Source organism: Urocitellus parryii, chromosome 1 (assembly GCF_045843805.1).
Source record: "Urocitellus parryii isolate mUroPar1 chromosome 1, mUroPar1.hap1, whole genome shotgun sequence".
Taxonomy (NCBI): domain Eukaryota; kingdom Metazoa; phylum Chordata; class Mammalia; order Rodentia; family Sciuridae; genus Urocitellus; species Urocitellus parryii.
Window position 1 is genome coordinate 161,450,813 of NC_135531.1, and position 20,776 is coordinate 161,471,588.

Genomic DNA, 20,776 nt, shown 5'->3' on the forward strand with positions numbered 1-20,776 from the left:
AGGATGTGAAAGACTTCACAAAGTCCAAGTTAAAAGCAAAGAAGAAAATTTTATTTACTTTCCAAGAGGGATAAGATGGACGATACCACAGGCCATATTGGCCTGGTAAACGTTTGGGATTTATATTCAAGATTTATAAGTAGAGCTGAGCAGGGTTTTGTTTCTTTGTGGTGTAACTAGCAATTGAAACCCAGGAAGCTGAGAGCACTGGGTCAACATCTGGGGGTCAATTGCTTTCTGGGCAGGAGAGGTTGGGCATGTGGCTTTTCTTGGAAATGTTGATGCCTCTGAACACTTGACATGGAAAGACACATGGGACGGGACTCCTCCTGAGAGACTAAGTGACCTCAGTCTATGCAATGGAGTGACATGAGTGAAGGGGGCAAATGAGCATGAGCTCACATATATCTTAGGAGACCCACAGGTGCCTGAAGCCACAGATAATACCAAATCCTACAGTTTTTTGTACACATACCTGCCTATGATCACCTTTTGTATGAAACCTCAAAGTCCTTGTCACCCCTGAAGCCAGGTTTAAGGATAGGGTTCCCTTGTCTTTCTGTTGTAGCTGCACTGATCACCATCCCTTTCCTGCTTTTCATCATGACCTTTTCTGCTTGTTTTGGATTAAACAGCTGACCTGACCTGTGGGATCATCAGAGTCATGTCTCTGCTTAGGACTCCCTAATAGTAGAATGTAGAACATCTACATTAAGCACAAGGCGACCATTTTATATCCCCCCCACACACACACACTGCTGTCCTAGAGGATTGCCCGCCTGCCTTCCTTTTTTTATTTTATTTTTATTCATTTTTTTTTTTCTCGTTCTCCTGGGGATGGAACACTGAACTACAAAGCCAACCCCAATTGCTTCCTTTCGTAGCTCAGGCTGCCTCCGCAAAAGAGCAGAGGCCAGGAGGGGGTGATAATTATTAAACTAATTGTCAAATTGTTCTCATTTTTTTGATATCATGTGATATATATGCTTTTTTTAAAGAGAAAGAGAGAGAATTTTTTTAATATTTATTTTTTAGTTTTAGGTGGACACAACATCTTTATTTTATTTTTATGTGGTGCTGAGGATCCAACCGAGCGCCCGGCACATGCCAGGTGAGCGTGCTACCGCTTGAGCCACATCCCCAGCCCTATATATATATATATATATCTCTTTAAACAGTGTTTCACAAGTTCTGAATGTCTTGCTAAGTCCCGAGCTCACACCAGCTGATAGCATATATACACCTCGTTCTTCTTTGCTGTCCTAGGGAACAAACCCAGTGGGGTCGACCTCTGAGCCGGGTCCCCAACCGTTTTTACTTTATTTCAAGACAGGGTCTCACTGTTTGCAGAAGCTGACGTGAACTTGGGCTCCTCCTGCCTCAGACTCCCCAGGAACTGTTGTTGTCATTGCTGTTCGTTTCCTCACCGGTGCTAGGAAAACCTCTCCCCAGAGCCACAGCTCACGCTCAGAGATCACCTTCCGTGCCAGGTTCCCAGCAAAGGCTTCTTTCCGGGATTGGGTCCCAGAACGGCAAAGAGGCCCCGCGTGAAACAGGGCGGGGACCAAGGATCTGTCCCTCTCGCCAATGATTGGGTGATGTTAGCCGTCACTCACGATGCGGAGCCGCGCCTGGAGGCGGTCCATCAGGGACGCCGGGTGGAACTGTCCAATCAGGTGCGGGGGAGGGCGGGCTTCCGCAGTCGGGCTGGCTAACGCAGTCCGGCTGGCTTCCGCAGGCTGGCGGGCTTCGGCAATCCGGCGGGCTTTTCTTCCTCAGCAACTCCGCTCCTGCCTTTCCTCGCGCCGCGTGTTCTGCTTCGGAGGCTTCTGTGACTCTGAGCAGCCTTTGTTCTCCGAGAGCTCCGGTTCCGGGAGGTCCCTGGAGAGGACAGCGGGTCACCATGGAAGCCAAAATGGTGACTGTGCGGCCAGGGCTGGCAGAACCGGGTCGGCACCCGCGGGTGAGCTGCGGAGCGTGGAGGAGTCATGGCGGGCGGGTGGCTCTGGGCCCTGTTCTCTGGTCCCCCGAGTGTGCCGACTGCTGGGTCCCGAGGTCAGCTGCAGAGCATGGGTCCTAGTCTCTGCTGGCGGGTGGCCCCGGGCCTCTGTACCAGTGGTCTTTGGGATGGGCTAGGCTCAGGTCCTTGGCGTTCCCTCCCCTCCTTGCTGGTTGCCTGCATGAAGTCTTCGAAATGTGGAGCAAACAGGATCACAAATCCTACTTCCCCTGGTGTAGGCAGCTGTAGTTCTTTAAAATTGCAATTGCCTCCTGCATTCATTCTGAAATGCCATTTTTCTCTCCACAGCTTTATCAAATATTTGTTCTTCCTCGTATGTTTCAAGTGGACACATCTGTTAATTTTCATTTTCCCTAGTGAAATATTGCAAAGAATATATATTAATGACGGTTAAAACTAAGGTAGCTTTAACAGTGACTCCCCCCCCACCCCGCCCCACCACCGCCTCCCTCCCCCTTTTTAAATTTTGAGATCTTGTCCTACTTATTTTGGAGATTGGTCTCCTACTTGTGATTCTTCTGTCTCGGCCTCTGAGTCCTTGGGATTACAGGCCTATGCCACCATCCCTGGCAAGATTAACACTTTTGAAATAATTTGTTTTCTATTTGTGAATAGAGTAATCACTTGACACTTTCCCTTGTTTATGTAAAATAACTGCTTTAAAGAAAATAAAGCAATTGGTTATTGGTACAAAGGATATTGAATCCTGGTTTACATACTCTGCCCTTTTTTTGTATAAATTATTTATTCTTTTTTAAATTTTGTTTTCATTAGTTATAATGACAGCAGAATGCATTTTGACACACCATATGTAAATAGAATATAAATTCCCTTTTTTCTGCTTATATGTGATGTAGATTCACACAGGCCATGCAGTTATATATGCAAGTAGGGTAATAATGTCTGATTTATTCTACTGTCCTTCATTCCCATCCCTTTTAAATTTTATTTTCAGACAGGGTGTGGCTATGTTGCCCTGGAACTTGTGATCCTTCTGCCTCAGCTTCTCAAGCTGTTGGGATTAAAGGCACTGGCCACCCCACCTGAGGAAAATAGTTCATTTTGATCCAAATATTAATGACTGTATTCAGGAACATGGATTCAGGTTACCCTTAATTGTGTATATGTTCCACCCTGGAATATATTACATACATCAATTTTTTTTTTTTTGTAACCAGGGATTGAACTGATTGGCACTTAACCACTGAACCCCATCCCCAGACCTTTGTATGTTTCATTTGAGATGTGATCTAAGTTGCCAAGGCTGACTTTGAATTTATTAATCCTCCTGCCTCAGTCTCTCAAACTGCTGGAATTACTGTGCTTTGCCTCTAGGAACTTTAATAGTCAGGATAAAAGAAATTTATATATGAATACATTAACCCATTGCATTGGTAGGAGCATCATATTGGTAGGCTACAGCAAAAAAGGGGAAATTTCTTCTATAGGTCTGTTTTTATTATATTACTAGCCTTGGGGAATGATGGAAGGTAGATGTCTGGTTAGGTTAGGGATACATTCTGAGAAGTTCATTCATTTTTTGTTGTTGTAGAGGTGGTGGTAGTTGTTTTGGTACTGGAGATTGAATCCAGGGCACTCAACCACTGAGCCACCTCCCCAGCCCATTTTTCTATTTTATTTGAGACAGGATCTCGCTTAGTTGCTTAGTGCTTCACTAAATTGCTGAGGCTGGTTTTGAACTCATAACCTCCTGCCTCAGCCTCCCAAACAGCTGGGATTGCAGATATGCACCACCAAGCCCAGCAGAAGTTTATTAGTTCTGAGAATTTGGTCTGATACAAAAGTTGAGGGATTGGCTATTAAAGGACTTACGATAGCCCAAGATAATTTTTGCTCTCCATAGAGAATCTAGTCTTTCCATCCTCTTGATGGTCTAGTTAGCCAGAGTCAAATAGTCTGAAAGTTCTTTAATGTAGATGCAACTTCATAGAGAACTTCAGTTCACACCTGTAAAAATCTCATGCTTCTCCTTTTATCTTCCTTAAATGCAGGCACCATATCAGAATTTCTTGGGCAGAGAGGATCTTTTTGGATGCTTCATAAGGTCCAGTGTCCTCAGCATTTTTCTTTCCAGAGGCTACCCCAAGGTGCCTATACCTGCCCTGTGCCCTTCAGGGTGAGGTGAATTAGTTATTGACACAGTTTCTTCAGTTGGCATTGGCTTATCCATTTGTGTATTTCTCCTTGTGTGTAAGTTGCAGGAGATAAAGAATTGGTCCAGTTCCTCTCAGTTATCAAAGTTGTGTGAAGCACATGCTCATGATTTACTTGAAGTGCCTATGAATTGGTATCGATGGCACTTTTATTCTAATGTGTACATTATTTGTCCTCAGCTTTCTTTTGTCTTTTATGTTTTCATTTTTTTTGTCCCTTTATTTACTTATTTTCATGTGGTGTTGAGGATTGAATCCTCACAGGTGCTAGGCAGGTGCTCTACCACTGAACCTCATCCTCTCATATCAGTTTTTTAGTGATGCTGATGTTCATGAAGAATTTCGTTCTGCAGGTTGTTGATTTCCTGATTGTGGGTTCATCAACAGTCTTTCTTTTACTTTCTTGTGCTTCATTTACATTTCCCTTGGTCGTCTTTCTCTGGTTTCCTGAATTAGAAGGTTCAATTATTGCTTTTAGCTCTTCTTTTCTGAAATGTGCAATAGATGCCTTATATATCCCTGAAGCACCGTCTGATTTCCTACAGTGCACTTTTGCATTCCATTTCTCTCAAAATGGTCAACTTTTCCCTTGAGTCATCTCTTCCTCCTGTGTCTGTTTAGAGCCTGTGTTTCACCTTTCATTTCCTGGAGGCTTTCCAGCTGCTTCTGATCTGATTTCAGCTTTAATTCCCATGTTCTTTGAGCATGCTTGGGATTTCACTGGTGTTGCACACTTGTAGGGGTGTGGTTTATGGCTCAGAATGTGCCCTGTCCTGGAGGGTGTTGCTGTGGCTCTGAGAAGGCTGTGTGCTTCATTGTTGGCTAAAGGCCAGGGAAGTCCTCCTGTCTGCTCCTCTGCTGTGTGGTCTCAGACCCAACAGAGTTGTGCTGATATCTCCCAGTGTAACTGTGGTTTTTTATTGTCCTGGGCAGTTCTGTATGTCTCTGCCTAGTGTATTTTGACTTTCTTTCAGGTGCATGCATATTAAAAAACTCAAGACTATGTTTAACCTAGGGCTGGCTCGGTGGCGCATGCCTGTAATCCCAGCAGCTCAGGAGGTTTAGGCAGGAGGTTTACAATTTCAACTTAGGCTCTAAACAACTTATAGAGACCTTATCTCAAAATAAAGTAAATAAATAAAATTAAAAGGGCTTGGAGTGTGGATCAGAGGTTAAGCACTCCTGAGTTCAATTCCTGGTACCAAAAAGAAAAAGAAAGGAAGAAAGAAAAGAAAGACATTTAGTGTAGGGATTCTGGAATCTGATCTTTCTCGGAGATGGTCTATCTCAAGTGTTTATTTGATAAGCTGGGCCTTTCTGTTTCTCAGTATACTTTGTAAATGTTTGTTGTTTTGGAAAAGTAAATGGAAATGTTTTTCTTCTGTTTCTCCTGTGGCATTGTTCCTGTTTGTTGAAGGCTTCATGCATTTCCTAGAAACTTTGTTGTTTGTGCTATGTATAGTGAATTAGCTTGTGTTCAGCCAGTTTGACAGATTTCCCTGAATTCCTTGTGGTAGGAAGGATGGAAACTTTCACAATTTAAGAGCTGACTGGCTGTGGTTTTGCAGGCTGACCCACAGCAGCTCTGCTTACTGACATTTCATGCAGGATTGCAGCAGCTACAGGTGCCTGTAACAAGATAACCGTGGTAGCAGAAGCAGCGAACAAAATAGCAGGAACAGAACAATCCCTCTTTAGGCCTAGTGAAGTAAAAGTCCCTAAACTGTGTAAGCTGAGTTCTTAGACTGTTGACAGGCTTATGCCCATATAAGAATATAATGTGCACCCTCCAAAATATTGCACCAGCTCCCTTGACTTGATGTACCAAAAACTTTCTTATGGCTTGGGCTTTAAGAATTGTTCCTCTGGGCTATGGTGCCACTAATAAACTGTTGCTTCCAGATCTCAGTGTCCTTGCCCTAAGCAACTTAGTAAGACCCTGTCTACAAATAACACATGTGCTCAGGATGTAGCTTAGTCATTAAGCAGCCCTGGGTTCACTCCATGCATTCTTTTTTCTTTTTTTAATTTGCCCTCCATAAATAAATTTACATTAATTTTCTGTAGGTTTTTGAAAAGTATTTTATTCTTTCACATTTGAATGTATAATAAATGGTCTTTTTGTCTAGAAAATAGAGGGATGCACTGCCTTTACCCCTCAGATTTCTGTTTGCCTGGACCACAATTGTGATCTGTCTCCACAACACCTGCTGTCGATCATCATCTTTCCAATCCTTGAAGGCCAACCCACTGAATGCTTTCTTATGGTCATTTGCTAACTTTTGCTGATATTGTGCTGCTCTGAATGTCCCATGTCTAAGGCCTTGAGTGTGGTTGTGTGTCACACCGTGGAAGTTCTCCTGCCTTACGTTTTTTTGCATCAGCATCTCTACAGCCGTGCAGAATCTCTTTCACAACGGACAACAATTACACATGTTGCCCATCCTTGATCACAATGTCTTTGAGCAGAACATGGCTATGTGGCGCATGACTATACATTATGTGAGTGAACCCTCTGCTGTTCTGCAGTGTTTGGCAGTTGCTGGACGTTCATTATTCCTGTGAGTTTGGAAAAGTGGTTTCTATTATGAGACTTATAAAACTTTGTAAGGTTGTTAGGAGAAGGTGACATCTTGGGGATGTTGACTTATTTCTAAGACACATGCCATCTTCTCATTTACCCCATTTTGCTTTGACATTAACCATTAGAAATTATCAAATTATTCTGTTATTGATCATTGCATTTGCTTATTACTTGGCTAAATTTGATCTGGAGTAAAGCACCTGACAAATTATACGTGTTCTCTTGGTTTAATCATTACACAGGATGAGAATAATCCCCAATTAACATATTGTGACTAAGTGGTTGAAGATTATCTGGGAGGAAAGCTTATTAGTGAGCGCATGCCCAGAGGGTGTGTGTGAGGGGTGATTATAGGCACTTCTGGAAAGAAGGAATAATAGACTTTTAGAAGGAAAACAGATCAGAAATACCATGTTGTTTACATAAACTATGTAGGCACAGTGAACCACTGTGGTTTGCAGGATTTGTCTCAAATGCTGAGTTTCCTGATTCCAGCAATTTCCTACTCCGTCACCTTTCTTTTCTAAGGGTAAATAATATCAGGAGTGCTAATGTTAGCTCTGTACTGCACAGGACATTGTTGGAACATGTAATACACGTGTAACCAACAAAAAAAGGTTAGGAGTAACCAGGGAGCATGTCTTATTTCCTGTGAACTTACCACTAGGAAGGGTGTCAAACACTCTACTGTTTGACTTTTGAGTGGCCCAATTCTAGTGTTGGAATGGATATGAGGAATATAGTGCATTAAAGATTTGATGGACCAAATCATGGAATTTATCTGGAGGCCAGAGAATCATGTGAACATCATGCATGTTGATTATAGATTCCCCAGGTTATCATCTCTTCTGGCCTATAGTACATATTTGTGTGATATTTTTAGATCTCAGTGACCCTTGAGGATGTGGCTGTGAACTTCACCCAGGAGGAATGGACTTTGCTGGATCTATCCCAGAAGAATCTTTACAGAGATGTGATGCTGGAAGTCCTCAGAAACCTGACTACTATAGGTAATAGTGATGTTTCTTTATTTAGTCAAATAGAGAACCAGTGTTTATTTGGTCATTTATGTAGAATATGAAAAGGGAATCCTTTGATGAATTATTGCAACATAAAATGCACGTAGACTGTGGCAAAGTTTTTCTAGCTCATAAGTAATACATAATGATTGTTCTGTGTTGCCATTTTAGGAAACACATGGGAAGACAAGAACATTGAAGTTCAGATTGAAAATTCTGGGAGTAGTCTAAGGTAATTGTACTCACCAGAGGGAGCAATGTCCTTGAGGAAATCTTACAATGTCATCTGATTTTTAAAACCAACCAACCAAAGAAATATGTACAATGTGAAATGTGTTTATTCTTATAAATATTTTTTACCAGATATATATATTTGCATGTAACATAGATATTCAGTCTTTTCAAAGTAGTCAACATGAAAAAAAATACTATGAAATTGCATATGTGCATATCACTGTTTGGATCAAAGCTATAGGGAAACTGTGTTGGTAAGGATTGTTTTCTTTCAGTCTGTTTATTTTCAGGCAATTTGAACAAGTCAGAAAACCTACTGTTTAACTGCATTGGTGGTAATATAAGCCTAAGACCTATTAATGAATAGAAAATCATTAATAAATCAAGCATTGATAATGTGCTGGTCATTTTTATAGAAGTCATGGTTAAATTAACCTGACAAAGAAAAAATTTAATAGAGTAAATCCATGTTACTGCATTATGTATTCAAAAGAATTCATATGTCCTTTATTCCTTCATAGGCAGATCACATCTCACTCTGGACAGAAACCCTACATGCATGTGGAATGTGAAGAGAAGCCATGTGAATTTAAACAATATGAGAAATCTCTGGTTTCTCATAGAAGTGGTGAAACACAAATATTAATACAAACTGTAAATGGACCTTATAAAAGTACAGTGTGTGGGAATGTCTTCAGTTGTCCCGATTCCATTCAAAGACATGAAGAAACCCATACTGGGCAGAAACCCTGTGAAAGTACACAATGCAGTGAGACGTCTTCTTCTTTCACCAATGTTCAGAGACAAATGATAACACACAGTCGTGATAAACGTTTTAGGTGTAGGGTATTTGGAAAAGCCTTTTGTTCTCCCTATCTATTTAGAAGACATAAACAAACACCTACTGAGGAGCAATGCCATGAATGCATAAATTGGGCAAAAGGCTTCAAATATTCTAAATCCCTTAAATGCCATGGAGTAACTTACACCAGAGAGAAGCCCTATAAATGTGAACAATGTGGAAAAGCCTTCACTAATCCCAGTTCATGTAGAAGACACCAAATAACTCATACTGAAAAGAAGCACTATGAATGTAAGCAGTGTGGAAAAGCCTTCTCAAATTCTTCTTCCCTTCACATACATAAACAAACTCATGCTGGGGAGAAGTCATATAAATGTAAGCAGTGTGGCAAAGCCTTCACTTTTCCCTCTCACCTCCAAGTACATGAACGATCTCATACTGGAGAGAAGCCCTATAAATGTAAGCAGTGTGGCAAAGCCTTCACTCAGTCCTCTAACCTTCGCTCACATGAACGAACTCATACTGGAGAGAAGCCCTATGAATGTCAACAATGTGGAAAAGCCTTTGCTACAGCCCATCAACTTCACAGACATGGAAGAATGCATACTGGAGAGAAGCCCTATGAATGTAAACAATGTGGAAAATTTTTTTCTAGATCCAGTCACCTTCAGATACATGGAAGAACACATACTAGAGAGAAGCCTTATGAATGTAAACAGTGTGGAAAAGCCTTCACTCAGTGTTCTACCCTTCACTCACATGAACAAACTCATACTGTACAAAAACTCTATGAATGTAAAAGATGTGACAAAACCTTTACTTGTTCCTCTCAACTTCAATTACATGAACAAACTCATATTGGAGAAAAGCCCTATGAATGTAAACGATGTGGAAAAGCTTTTGCTACATTCCCTCAATTTCAAATACATGAAAGAACCCATTCTGGAGAGAAGCCCTATGAATGTGAACAATGTGGAAAAGCCTTTGCAACATTCTGTCAGCTTCATATACATGGAAGAATGCATACTGGAGAGAAGATAAATGATTGTAAACAATGTGGAAAAACCTTTGCTAAATCCAGTTGCCTTAACAAACATGGAAGAACTCATACTAGAGAGAAGACCTATAAGTGTCAGCAATGTGGAAAAGCCTTCACCACTTCCTCTCATCTCCAGATACATGAACGAATCCACACTGGAGAGAAGCCCTATAAATGTAAGCAGTGTGGCAAAGCCTTCACTCAGTCCTCTAACCTCTCTGCACATGAACGAATTCATACTGGAGAGAAGCCTTATGAATGTAAGCAATGTGGAAAAGTCTTCACTACATCCAGTTCCCTTCACAAACATGAAAGAACTCATAGAGAGAAACCATATGAATGTCAACAATGTGGAAAAGCCTTCACTACTTCCTTTTGTCTCCAAATACATGAAAAAACTCATACTGTAGAGAAGCCCTATAAATGTAAGCAGTGCGGCAAAGCCTTCACTGAGTCTTCTAACCTTCATTCACATGAACGAATTCATACTGGAGAGAAGCCCTATGAATGTCAACAATGTGGAAAAGCCTTTGCTACCTTGAGATGCCTTCATAAACATGGAAAAATTCATAGTAGAGAGAAGCCCTATGAATGTCTCCAATGTGGAAAAGCCTTCACTATTTCCTCTTATCTCCAAATACATGAACGAACTCATTCTGGAGAGAAGCCCTATAAATGTAAGCAGTGTGGCAAAGCCTTCACTCAGTCCTCTAACCTTCACTCACATGAACGAACTCACACTGGAGAGAAGCCCTATGAATGTCAACAATGTGGAAAAGCCTTTGCTACATCCAGTTGCCTTAACAAACATAGAAGAATTCATACTAGAGAGAAGCTCTATAAATGTAGGCAGTGTGGCAAAGCCTTCACTCAGTCTTTTCACCTGCACTCACATAAACAAACTCATATTGGAGAGAAGACTTATGAATGTAAACAGTGTGGAAAAGCTTTTGCTAGATCCTGTCACCTTCAGATTCATGGACGAACACATACTGGAGAGAAGCCCTATGAATGTAAACAGTGTGGAAAAGCCTTTGCTGTATCCCATCAACTTCATGCACACGGAAGATTGCATACTGGAGAGAAGCCCTATGAATGTAAACAATGTGGAAAAGCCTTTTCTACATCCTGTCAGCTTCACATACATGGAAGAACACATACTGGAGAAAAACCCTATGAATGTAAACAATGTGGAAAAACCTTTGCTACATCCACTTGCCTTCACAAACATAAAAGAACTCATACTAGAGAGAAGCCCTATAAGTGTAAACAATGTGAAAAAGCCTTTGCTACATCCAGTTGCCTTCACATACATAGGAGAACTCATACTAGAGAGAAGCCCTATGAATGTCCACAATGTGGAAAAGCCTTCACTACTTCCTCTTATCTTCGAATACATGAACGAACTCATACTGGAGAGAAGCCCTATGAATGTAAGCAGTGTGGCAAAGCCTTCACTCAGTCCTCTAACCTTCACTCACATGAACGAACACATACTGGAGAGAAGCCCTATGAATGTCAACAATGTGGGAAAGCCTTTGCTAGGTCCGGTTGCCTTAACAAACATGGAAGAACTCATACTAGAGAGAAGCCCTATAAATGTAAGCAGTGTGGCAAAGCCTTCACTCAGTCTTGTCATCTTCACTCACATGAACAAACTCATTGGAGAGAAACCTCTTAATATCAACAATGTGGAAAAGCATTTGCTAGATCCGGTCACTGTCGCGACCCCTTGCCCGCAAGGAAGACGCAACTCAGGAATCTGCTTTCAGCAGTTTATTCAGGTCCTTGATACTTTTTCTTCTTTCAGCTGTTTATTCAGGCCTTTGTATTGACATGTCTTTTAGCTTCTACTGCTACTCCTACTACTACTTCTACTGCTACTCCTACTGCCACTACTACTACTGCTACTACTACTGCCACTACTACTACTGCCGTGTGCCCCAGCCTTAATAAAGCAGATAAAGCCCCAATGCACAACTGCCACGTGGACTTTTCTCATAGGGTGCCAAGTCACAGCGTGCCAACTCATTCTGATAAGGAGTTGTTTGTCACAGACTACAGGGGAAACCAGCGCCATCTTGTAATGGCGGCCACAGTTCACAGAAACGGCTCACCACAAGTCACCTTCAGATTCATGGAAGAACACATACTGGAGAGAAGCCCTATGAATGTCAACAATGTGAAAAGCCTTTGCTACATTTTTCAGCTTCACAGACATGAACAAACTCATACTGGAGAGAAATCCTACTAATGAAAACAATGGACAAAGTCTTCGTTATTACCATTTTACTCATAAGCATGTAATAAGTGTACTGGGGAAAAATCCTTGCAGTGAAAAAAGTGGTAAATCAATACTCCTTGTCGTCTTCTAAGACATGAGAGGGCTCAAATTGCAGATTTGTTTTGTTTTGTCTTGTACTTGTGTTTGACCACTGAGCCCATCCTCAGTCATTTTTATTTTTTATTTTGAGTGAGGCACTAGTGGAGTTGCTTAGGGTCATGCTAAGTTCTGGAGGCTGACCTCAAACTTGTGATCCTTCAGACTCATTGTCCTGATTGCTGGGATTACAGGTGTACACCATCACGTCAGACTGAATAACTCTAAATGTAAAAAAATATGGAAATTCTTCCTTTTTCTCTATTGCCTTCAAAGAAATTTCATTTACCTGTAAAACAAATCTCCTGGAAGTGTGATGTTTTATTTTCCTTCTTATATATGAAAGTATTCATGGAGAGAAGCCTGTAACAGAGAAATGTGGGAAGTCTTTTAGGTTTTTTAGTTCCTTCTAAGAACTGGAAATATTCATCTTGAACGATTCATGCAAAATAATAATAATAATAAAATAATAAATCCCATTCAAGTAAGAAATGTAAAGGCTTTAGATATTCTAGTTTGTTCGGTTGTATGAAAGGACTCACACAGTATCAAAACCCTGTGCATAAACAATGTGGGACAATATTCAACTTACACAGTTTCCTTCAGACACAAAAGGAATGAGATCACCTTCTGTCCTTTAAGCAAGGTAGTCACACTATCAACTTTCCAGGTCTTTTGAAATCGCATGGAAGAACTCATAGTGGAGAAAAGCCTTGTATGTAGAAATGTGGCAAGGCCTTCAGTTGTTTCAGTTTCATTCAGTCTTGTTCAGATTTGAGTACATTTGTTTTTCCTTTTTTTGGTACCAGGGATTGAACCCAGAGTTGCTTATGAACTGAACCACATCTCAGCCCTTTTTAAATTATTATAAAAACTTAAAACACAGTCTCACTGAATTGCTTAGATCCTCACTAAGTTCCAGAGGCTGGCTTTGAACTTGTATTTCTCCTGCTTAGCCTTTGGAGCCATTGGAATTAGTTGTGTGCTTCCTTCAGCAAGTGACATCTTTCTTGAGAAAAGCTCTGCAAGTGTGTGCCTTCATTTCTCCTTTGTCTATTCAGAGGTAATGGAAATGCATCCTGGGGTGAATGAACATTGCATCAGCATGAGGATGTGAAAGCAACATGCTTTTATGGGTTAAACCTCTGTTTACATATTATTAGATTCTATTTTTCTTAATTTTAAGTTTTTTGCATCTCTTACATATTATGACATAATGTTATACATACTATGTATGTATGTGTGTTTAAAATCTAGTATGTACTATCTCTTCAAATACCTTCTGACTTTATATATATTGTGCATGAATTTTGAGAAGTTCTAAATTATATAAAAAAGGTAAAAGAATGTGGCAAGTTCTCCACCACTAGGTATATACTTGCACCTAAAGTTAAATAGAAACTTAATCAACAGCATTTAAATGATTCTCTCATTATTTCAAACCTGTGGGAGTTATATAAAAAAGGAAACGTGTGTATGCTTCAGCCTAGCTATGCATTTTACATCTTGAATTAAAAAGTACACTTAAATTTTTCTTCACTGTTAATAATCGGTTCGTCAGGCTCTATAATAAAATAACATTTTGGTAGCAAATTAAGATATCAACAAATAAATTTATTTCAACATACATGATGATCTGATATTTGTAAGTTTTCTGGTTGCACTAAATAAAACTGTAGTAGTCCTACCATATAAAACAAGAAAGGAATATTAAAATTTACAAGAGGAAAACGTCAGGTCACACTTAATGATAAACCATCAAGGCTCACTTCTTATATTTTTATGTATTGTTTTTAGATGTACATGACAGTAGAGTGTTTTGACATTATACATAAATGGAGTGTAACCCATTGCAGTTTTTATTTCATTCTCATGGTTGAAAATGATGTGGAGTTACACTTTCATGTATTCATATATGAGCATATGTCTGATTTATTCTACTTTGTTCTATTCCCACTCCACCATTTAATCCCCTTTGACCCATGAGTTTCTATACTTCCCTTCCCTGCCTCCCTTGTTATGGGTTAGCATCCACACATCAGAGAGAATATTCAACTTTTGTTTTTGGGGGGACTGGCTTAATTCACTGAGCATGATATTCTCCAGTTTCATCCATTCAGCAGCCAATACCATAATTTTATTATTCTTTATAGCTGAGTAACATTCCATTGTGTGTATGTACCACATTTTCTCTACCCATTCATCTGTTGAAGAGTACCTAGGTTGATTCCAAAGCTTGGCTGTTGTAAGTTAAGCTGCTATAAATATTGATGCTGCTGTGTCATTATAGTATGCTGATTTTAAGTCTTTGGGGTATAAAACAAAGAGTGGGATAATTGGGTCAAATGGTTTTTCCATTCCAGGTTTTCTAAGGAATCTCCACACTGCTTTCCAGAGTGATTGAACCAATTTGCAGTCCCAACATCAAAGTATGAGTGTATAATTCTTTTCCTGCATTCTATCCAGCATTAATTGTTACTTGTTTTCTTGATAGTCGTCAAGGTTAATTTCTGGCTTCCCTAATCACAACACAAAGTCAAGGAGGGCTTATATTGCAAACACTAAGGGACCCTATCTGCTCAATCTTGAGAGTCAACAAAAGTGCCTGGGAGGCTGCTGCAACAGTCCCTGGGCTCTGGGGTCCCCAGGGGACTTCCTCCTGCAGGCTTGGTGATAGGGCCTTTTGTTCCCTGCAGATGGGGGCTGTGCCCTGATTCTCCTCAGGAATTGGCAGAGTTGATGGGTAAAACACACTGAGCAGTGCTGTTGGGTAAATGTGAAGGAGTTTTGCAGATAAAAGTTGAATTAATTTTGAGTCAAAAAAAGCACTTGTGCTGAATTGCTCAGGCCAATAAGATAAAAATGGGAGAAGGAGGGACCAGGTGTCTCTGAGGTCAGGCCTCATTCCTGCCAGCCTTAAGAAAGTGACCAGTATGCTGTGCTCAACATGCAACTCACAGAAACTGACAGATAATAGATGTCTAAGAGTAATAAACTATTGAAGTTGGGTTGTTTGTTCATATCAGTTTATTTGCAGTTAGACATTTGAGTTTCCCACTTCAAATGATCATTAGCATCCTTTAAAGAGTCTTCTTAGATATAAAAGATGCAGTATGTAAAACAGTCCAGATCCTGTGTTATGTAATTCCTTGATGTGTCATAAATACGTAATTTGTAAAGATCATACATCATTTGGTTAATCAGAGAGAGTCAATCTATGTGCATATCTTAAGTGTTCCTTAACATAAGGATTATTTTTAAAGTTGTCAGTTAAAAAGTATATTTCATTTGAATAAGTAGATTTTTATCATTTGTTTTGAATTAAATTTGACTATTTTATGGAGTGCAGACCATGGTGCTAATGAAGTGTCATTTTCTTTGTGCACCTGCGTTTTTTTTTAATTTTTTATATATATAAACAAAATGTAAATTTATTGATTACACATTTCAGTTTTTGAGGGCATCTCACTAAGAAACACATTTTACTTCTACTTAATAGCACAAATGGGTATACAGGCCATATTAAAAAAAAAAAAGACTTCACAAAAAATGCTAACATTATACTGAATACAAAGATATTTTCTATTTTATTTATTTCCATTAAAAAATGCTGATTGCACTCAAACTAAAAAGTTTTTTCTCAGCAAAAGAAACAATCTGTGAGGTGAATAGAGAGCCTACATCTTGGGAGTAAATCTTTACCCCTCACACATTAGATAGTCCACTAATCTCTAGGGTATATAAAGAACTCAAAAAGCTAAGCACCAAAAAATAAAAATAAAATAAAATAACCCAATCAATAAATGGGCCAAGGACCTGAACAAACACTTCTCAGAAGATGATATACAGTCAATCAACAAATATATGAAAATGTTCATCATTGCTAGCAATTAGAGAAATACAAATCAAAACCACTCTTAAGATTTCATCTCACTCCAGTCAGAATGGCAGCTATTATGAAGACAACAATAAGTGTTGGCTAGGATGTGGGGAAAAGGGTACACTCATTCATTGCTGGTGGGACTGCAAATTGGTGCAGCCAATATGGAAGCAGTATGGAGATTTCTTGGAAAATTGGGAATGGAACCACCATTTGACCCAGCTATCCCTCTCCTCGGTCTATAACAAAGGACTTAAAAGCAACATACTACAGGGACACAGCCACATCAATGTTTATAGCAGCACAATTCACAATAGCTAAACTGTGGACCCAACCTAGATGCCTTCAATAAATGAATGGATTAAAAAATGTGGCATATATGCACAATGGAACATTACTCTGCAATAAAAGAATAAAATCATGGCATTTGCAGGTAAATGGATGGAGTTGAAGAAGATAGTGCTAAGTTAGCCAATCTTAAAAAAACAAATGCCGAATGTTTTCTCTGATATAAGGAGGCTGATTCATAGTGGGGTAGGGAGGAGGAGCATGGGAGGAATAGACAAACTGGATAGGCAGAGGGGAGGGAGAGAAGGGAGGGGCGTGGTATTAGAAATAATGGTGGAATATAATGGACATTATTATCCAAAGTTACATGTATGAAGACATGAATTGGTGTGAATATACTTTGTATACAAGCAGAGATATGAAATATTGTGCTCTATATGTGTAATAAGAATTGTAATACATTTCACTATCATATATAATTAAAAATGTTGATTGTAAAGCAGGGCTTGGTGGAGCATGCCCATAATCCTAACGGCTCAGGAGGCTGAGACAGGAGGATCACAAGTTCAAAGCCAGCCTCAGCAACAGTGAAGCACTAAAGCAACTCAGTGAGACCCTGTCTCTAAATAAATACAAAATAGGGCTGGGGGTGTAGCTTAGTGGTATAGAGCCCTTGAGTTCAATCTCTGGTATCCCCCGGCAAAAAAAAAAGTTGATAAAAAAAAGTTGATCGTAAGACATACTAACTTAATTTCATGACCAGCTGATCATCTGCAATCTCAATGGCAACACTGGTTTCCTTATTTTTAAAAAGCTGGAACTCTTCCAGTTGCTGCTTTTCTTCAGCTGTCAAAACTGTAAATACATCTTCTGAAGGATCCTCCTCATCCACTGGAATAGACAAGTCATCCAAATGGCTGATCTGTCCATCTTTTCTGATTTCATGAACAACAAAGTCAGAGTATCTTTCTTTTAAAGTTCCGGAGAATCCTTGATGAGAACTTACAAACTTGGTGATGCCTACAATCAAGTTCAGTAAGTCCATGTTTCATCATGTCTGCAAAACTCTGCTTCCTCTTCCTCCTCCCCCTCCTCTGAAAGGCCATCTTCCTCCTCTTCTTCCTCTTCCTCCAACTGATCATCAGTAGTCATTTTGCCTCTCTTGGCACTTACAGGTTCTGGTGGCCCAGGCACATTTTCTCAGTTGGGTTAGCCATCATTCTGCAGCCCACCTTGTCTTTTGGTCAGACAGCATTCAGAGCCCTTCTGTTTTTTGTCTCTTCAGCTGGGGCCGCACTGTCATCATCTTCCATAGCAAGGCACCCACGTTTCAGAGACATGCCAGTCATTTCTGTCATTTCCATCTTTAAAGCTCCAAGAAAACATTTAAGATAACCTGGAACCTGGGAGCTCGGGCACGGTGCGGGCTGAGAGGAGATGAGGAAGGCGCTCCGCTCCGGGCGCAGGAGGGCAGCGGCTGCGAGGGTCACTCAGAGGAGGCGGTGACAAGGGCAGATCAGCATTTGCAGGGTCTGTGCCGGGTAGGAGGCGCGCAGGGCACCTGAGGTTTAATTGTGAGTAGAGACCAAGTTTTCCCAGGAGTGCAGAAAAAGGAGCCTAGTGCGGCTGTGTCTCCACCAGGAAGCCAGCCCATTGAAGTTGAGGCACCAGCGTCTTTCACTGGCCTTGAAAATCAATATTTTGTTTAAATTTCATTGTGCACTGAGAATTTTAATACTAAGTTTAACACTTACAGTCTGGAACCAAAAAGTAATTGTCTTATAAACTCACAGTGTGAAAGAGCTACTAAAATGTGCTCAACTTGGAGATTTTGGAAGCTTAGGCTGTCTACTTTAAGAGGTCATATGAAGTAGCTTCATTTCTTAGATATGTATTTCTATTTTCATATCTTTTTAGCAGACATATTGAAAAATGGTGCAATTTTAAATGAAAGCTCTTCAAAGAAGATGTTCTGTGACATTCTAACCACCATCTGCAAGTGAAATGGCAGGGAATCCTTGTGCAGTTCTGCAGACCCACCTCCAGGATCTTACCTATTTTATTTCTACAGCTAGAATTTTTAAACTGTTTTTGGAAGAGGTTATATAAATCTCTATTGCAATGATTTTTAAACTGAGTGTTTTATAAAGCAAAAGACAACCTATATGGGGGCTGGGGATGTGGCTCAAGCGGTAGCACACTCGCCTGGCATGCGTACGGCGCTGGGTTTGATCCTCAGCACCACATTACAAATAAAGATGTTGTGTCTGCCAAAAACTAAAAATAAATATTAAAAAAGACAACCTATATGATCCTTAGTCTGAAAGAGATCTTTCCAGAACTTGTCCTCTTGTTTAAAGGCAGGGCTTGGTGGAACTTGCCCACAGTATCTGAATTCACATGCAGCTGTCTACTCAACCAAGTGAACCCACAGTCCCACTGATCAGGCTGAGAAAAGGACGTGTGCACACCTCATCTGCTCTTTCCAGGTAGCTGTGTGATGTGAGTGCTTACCTAGTGTACACTGCATTCTCTGCCTGTGTGCTCACTATTTGGATTCCGACTCAGCTGGGCTGTGCCATTATCCAGGTATCTAGTGACATCTGCAAAAAGGACACCAAGGGAATCAAGGAACATTTAGCTGGTTCCAGGTAGAGTTAAGTCAGCTCAGTGGGGGCAGCCTCCTCAGGGTGACAGGACCAGGCTTCTTAGACAGTGTGGCCTCCACCTGAAGGGACATGTGTCAAGCATGGCTTTTTCCTCTGAATTTGACCTCAAAATTCAGAAGTGCACTTTTATGTTTCCTTACTCTCAGCAATGCTCTTAGAAAGAGACAAGATTATAGTATAGGTAAACATTCTGAAAATGGCAAAGACAGTGGAAATTTTAACCAGTTTTGCTAAAATATCATCTCACGTGGTTTTTGGCTCCCTGGTAGGGTTAGGATTTGTGCACTCTGCCATTGTTACAGCTAGTTTTCATCACCTGGTGACATCAGGGTGGGATCAGATACCACAGCCCTGAGTGCTGGCTCTTACCACTCTACCAGCACCCTAAGTGCAACCAACTAACTAGCTTACATTGCTAGGAGAGGGATTTCTAGTAAAGGCAAAATTTACAGCTCAGTTTTTGACATGAGGTCAACTGCATACTGTGTGATGATAGAAGTGCCACAGAAGGCACTCTTCTGAGCAGCTATTACCAATCCAATCACTTACTGGTAAAGCTATAGAAGAAATGTGTAGCTGACTCTTTGTGGTTTCAGCAGTGCTCTGCTTGTCCAACTGTACCATGGCCTGCTGAATTGTTAAAATTGCTTCTTTTCTCCCTGTCCAAGCTCTTGGGAGGGCTGGTTACAGGCTTTATTTGTGGGTGTTATTTTAAGTTGTTCCACTCAGAATGACAGTCTGAGCCACGACCTAATGGAGCAGAAGTACACAACTATTGTTTACCTTGGGGATTGGAGATTGACAAAAGATAATCTGAATGTGTTATCACAGAAATTTCTCATTTTTGTATTCCTTTTCCTTGAGCTTTTTCACCAAAAGGGAGAACCTATACACTGGGTGAATAGGGTGAGGGGCTCCCTAGGATTGAGGACCCAGGAAGCTCCTCTCAGGACTTCATCACCTCCTCCAGGTGAGGTTCCATGTGGAGGGTGCCCTTTGTCTGGGGGTCTCTAGGTGAGATGAAATTTCCCCCCCCCCTTTTTTTCTTATTGTGCTGTAGAAGTTTTCTCTGTACAGCTGATTGACAGCACACCTGATAGAACACAGGATGTGTTTTTATATGTAATGGATTTTATTGTGTAATTTCAATGTTCTTACCTTCTGCTCCTCTATCTTGTTTATTGTTTCTAAGGTCTCATTGATTTACTTCTCTAAGATCTTATATTGGTCTATCCTTTCGACAATTGTCTTGGAAACAGAGCTCACTCTTCCTTTTGGCTACATTCTGTCCTTTCTAGATTCTCATTAAAATACTTACATCATTATTTGGTTAGGGTTAGAGTTAGGGTTAGGGTTAGGTACAGATTGAGTTTTCATGGACTTATTTATAAAGAACCAACATCAGTTGATATTATTTCTACCTATTTTGTGACATAGACCATTTTAAAATAATCATATCAAAACATTTTATGTCATTGAGTGTTTGTTATTAGTGAGCAAATATTTTAGACTATTCCTAATAAGACAGCATAATCTGTATAATCCCAACTTTACAAATCAACATACCAAATCCTTTTAGCAGTTTTTTCCTTAGTTTCCAAATTTGCAAAAGAAATAGATTTTTAGCCTAACTATTATCATTAGATAACTTTTGAGCTTGAGACCCTTCTCAGAGTGTTGTGTTCAG

At 40.2% G+C, this 20,776-nt stretch overlaps 1 protein-coding gene and 1 pseudogene across 2 annotated transcripts; both read left to right on the forward strand.

The window, feature by feature from the left end:
• The window catches only part of LOC144256562 (olfactory receptor 2AJ1-like), a 30,616-nt pseudogene that overhangs the window by 7,777 nt on the left and 2,063 nt on the right, over nucleotides 1-20,776 (forward strand).
• Nucleotides 1,717-13,852, forward strand: LOC144256642 (uncharacterized). Of its 2 annotated transcripts, XM_077802004.1 has the most exons (5): nucleotides 1,717-1,963; nucleotides 7,662-7,788; nucleotides 7,969-8,029; nucleotides 8,553-11,501; nucleotides 11,996-13,852. In XM_077802004.1, the coding sequence occupies exons 1-5, from the start codon at nucleotides 1,904-1,906 to the stop codon at nucleotides 12,093-12,095; spliced, it is 3,297 nt and encodes a 1,098-aa protein (XP_077658130.1). In that variant the 5' UTR covers nucleotides 1,717-1,903; the 3' UTR covers nucleotides 12,096-13,852. The 2 variants fall into 2 exon arrangements, with proteins under 2 accessions (XP_077658130.1, XP_077658126.1); XM_077802000.1 differs by having other exon boundaries at nucleotides 8,553-12,108.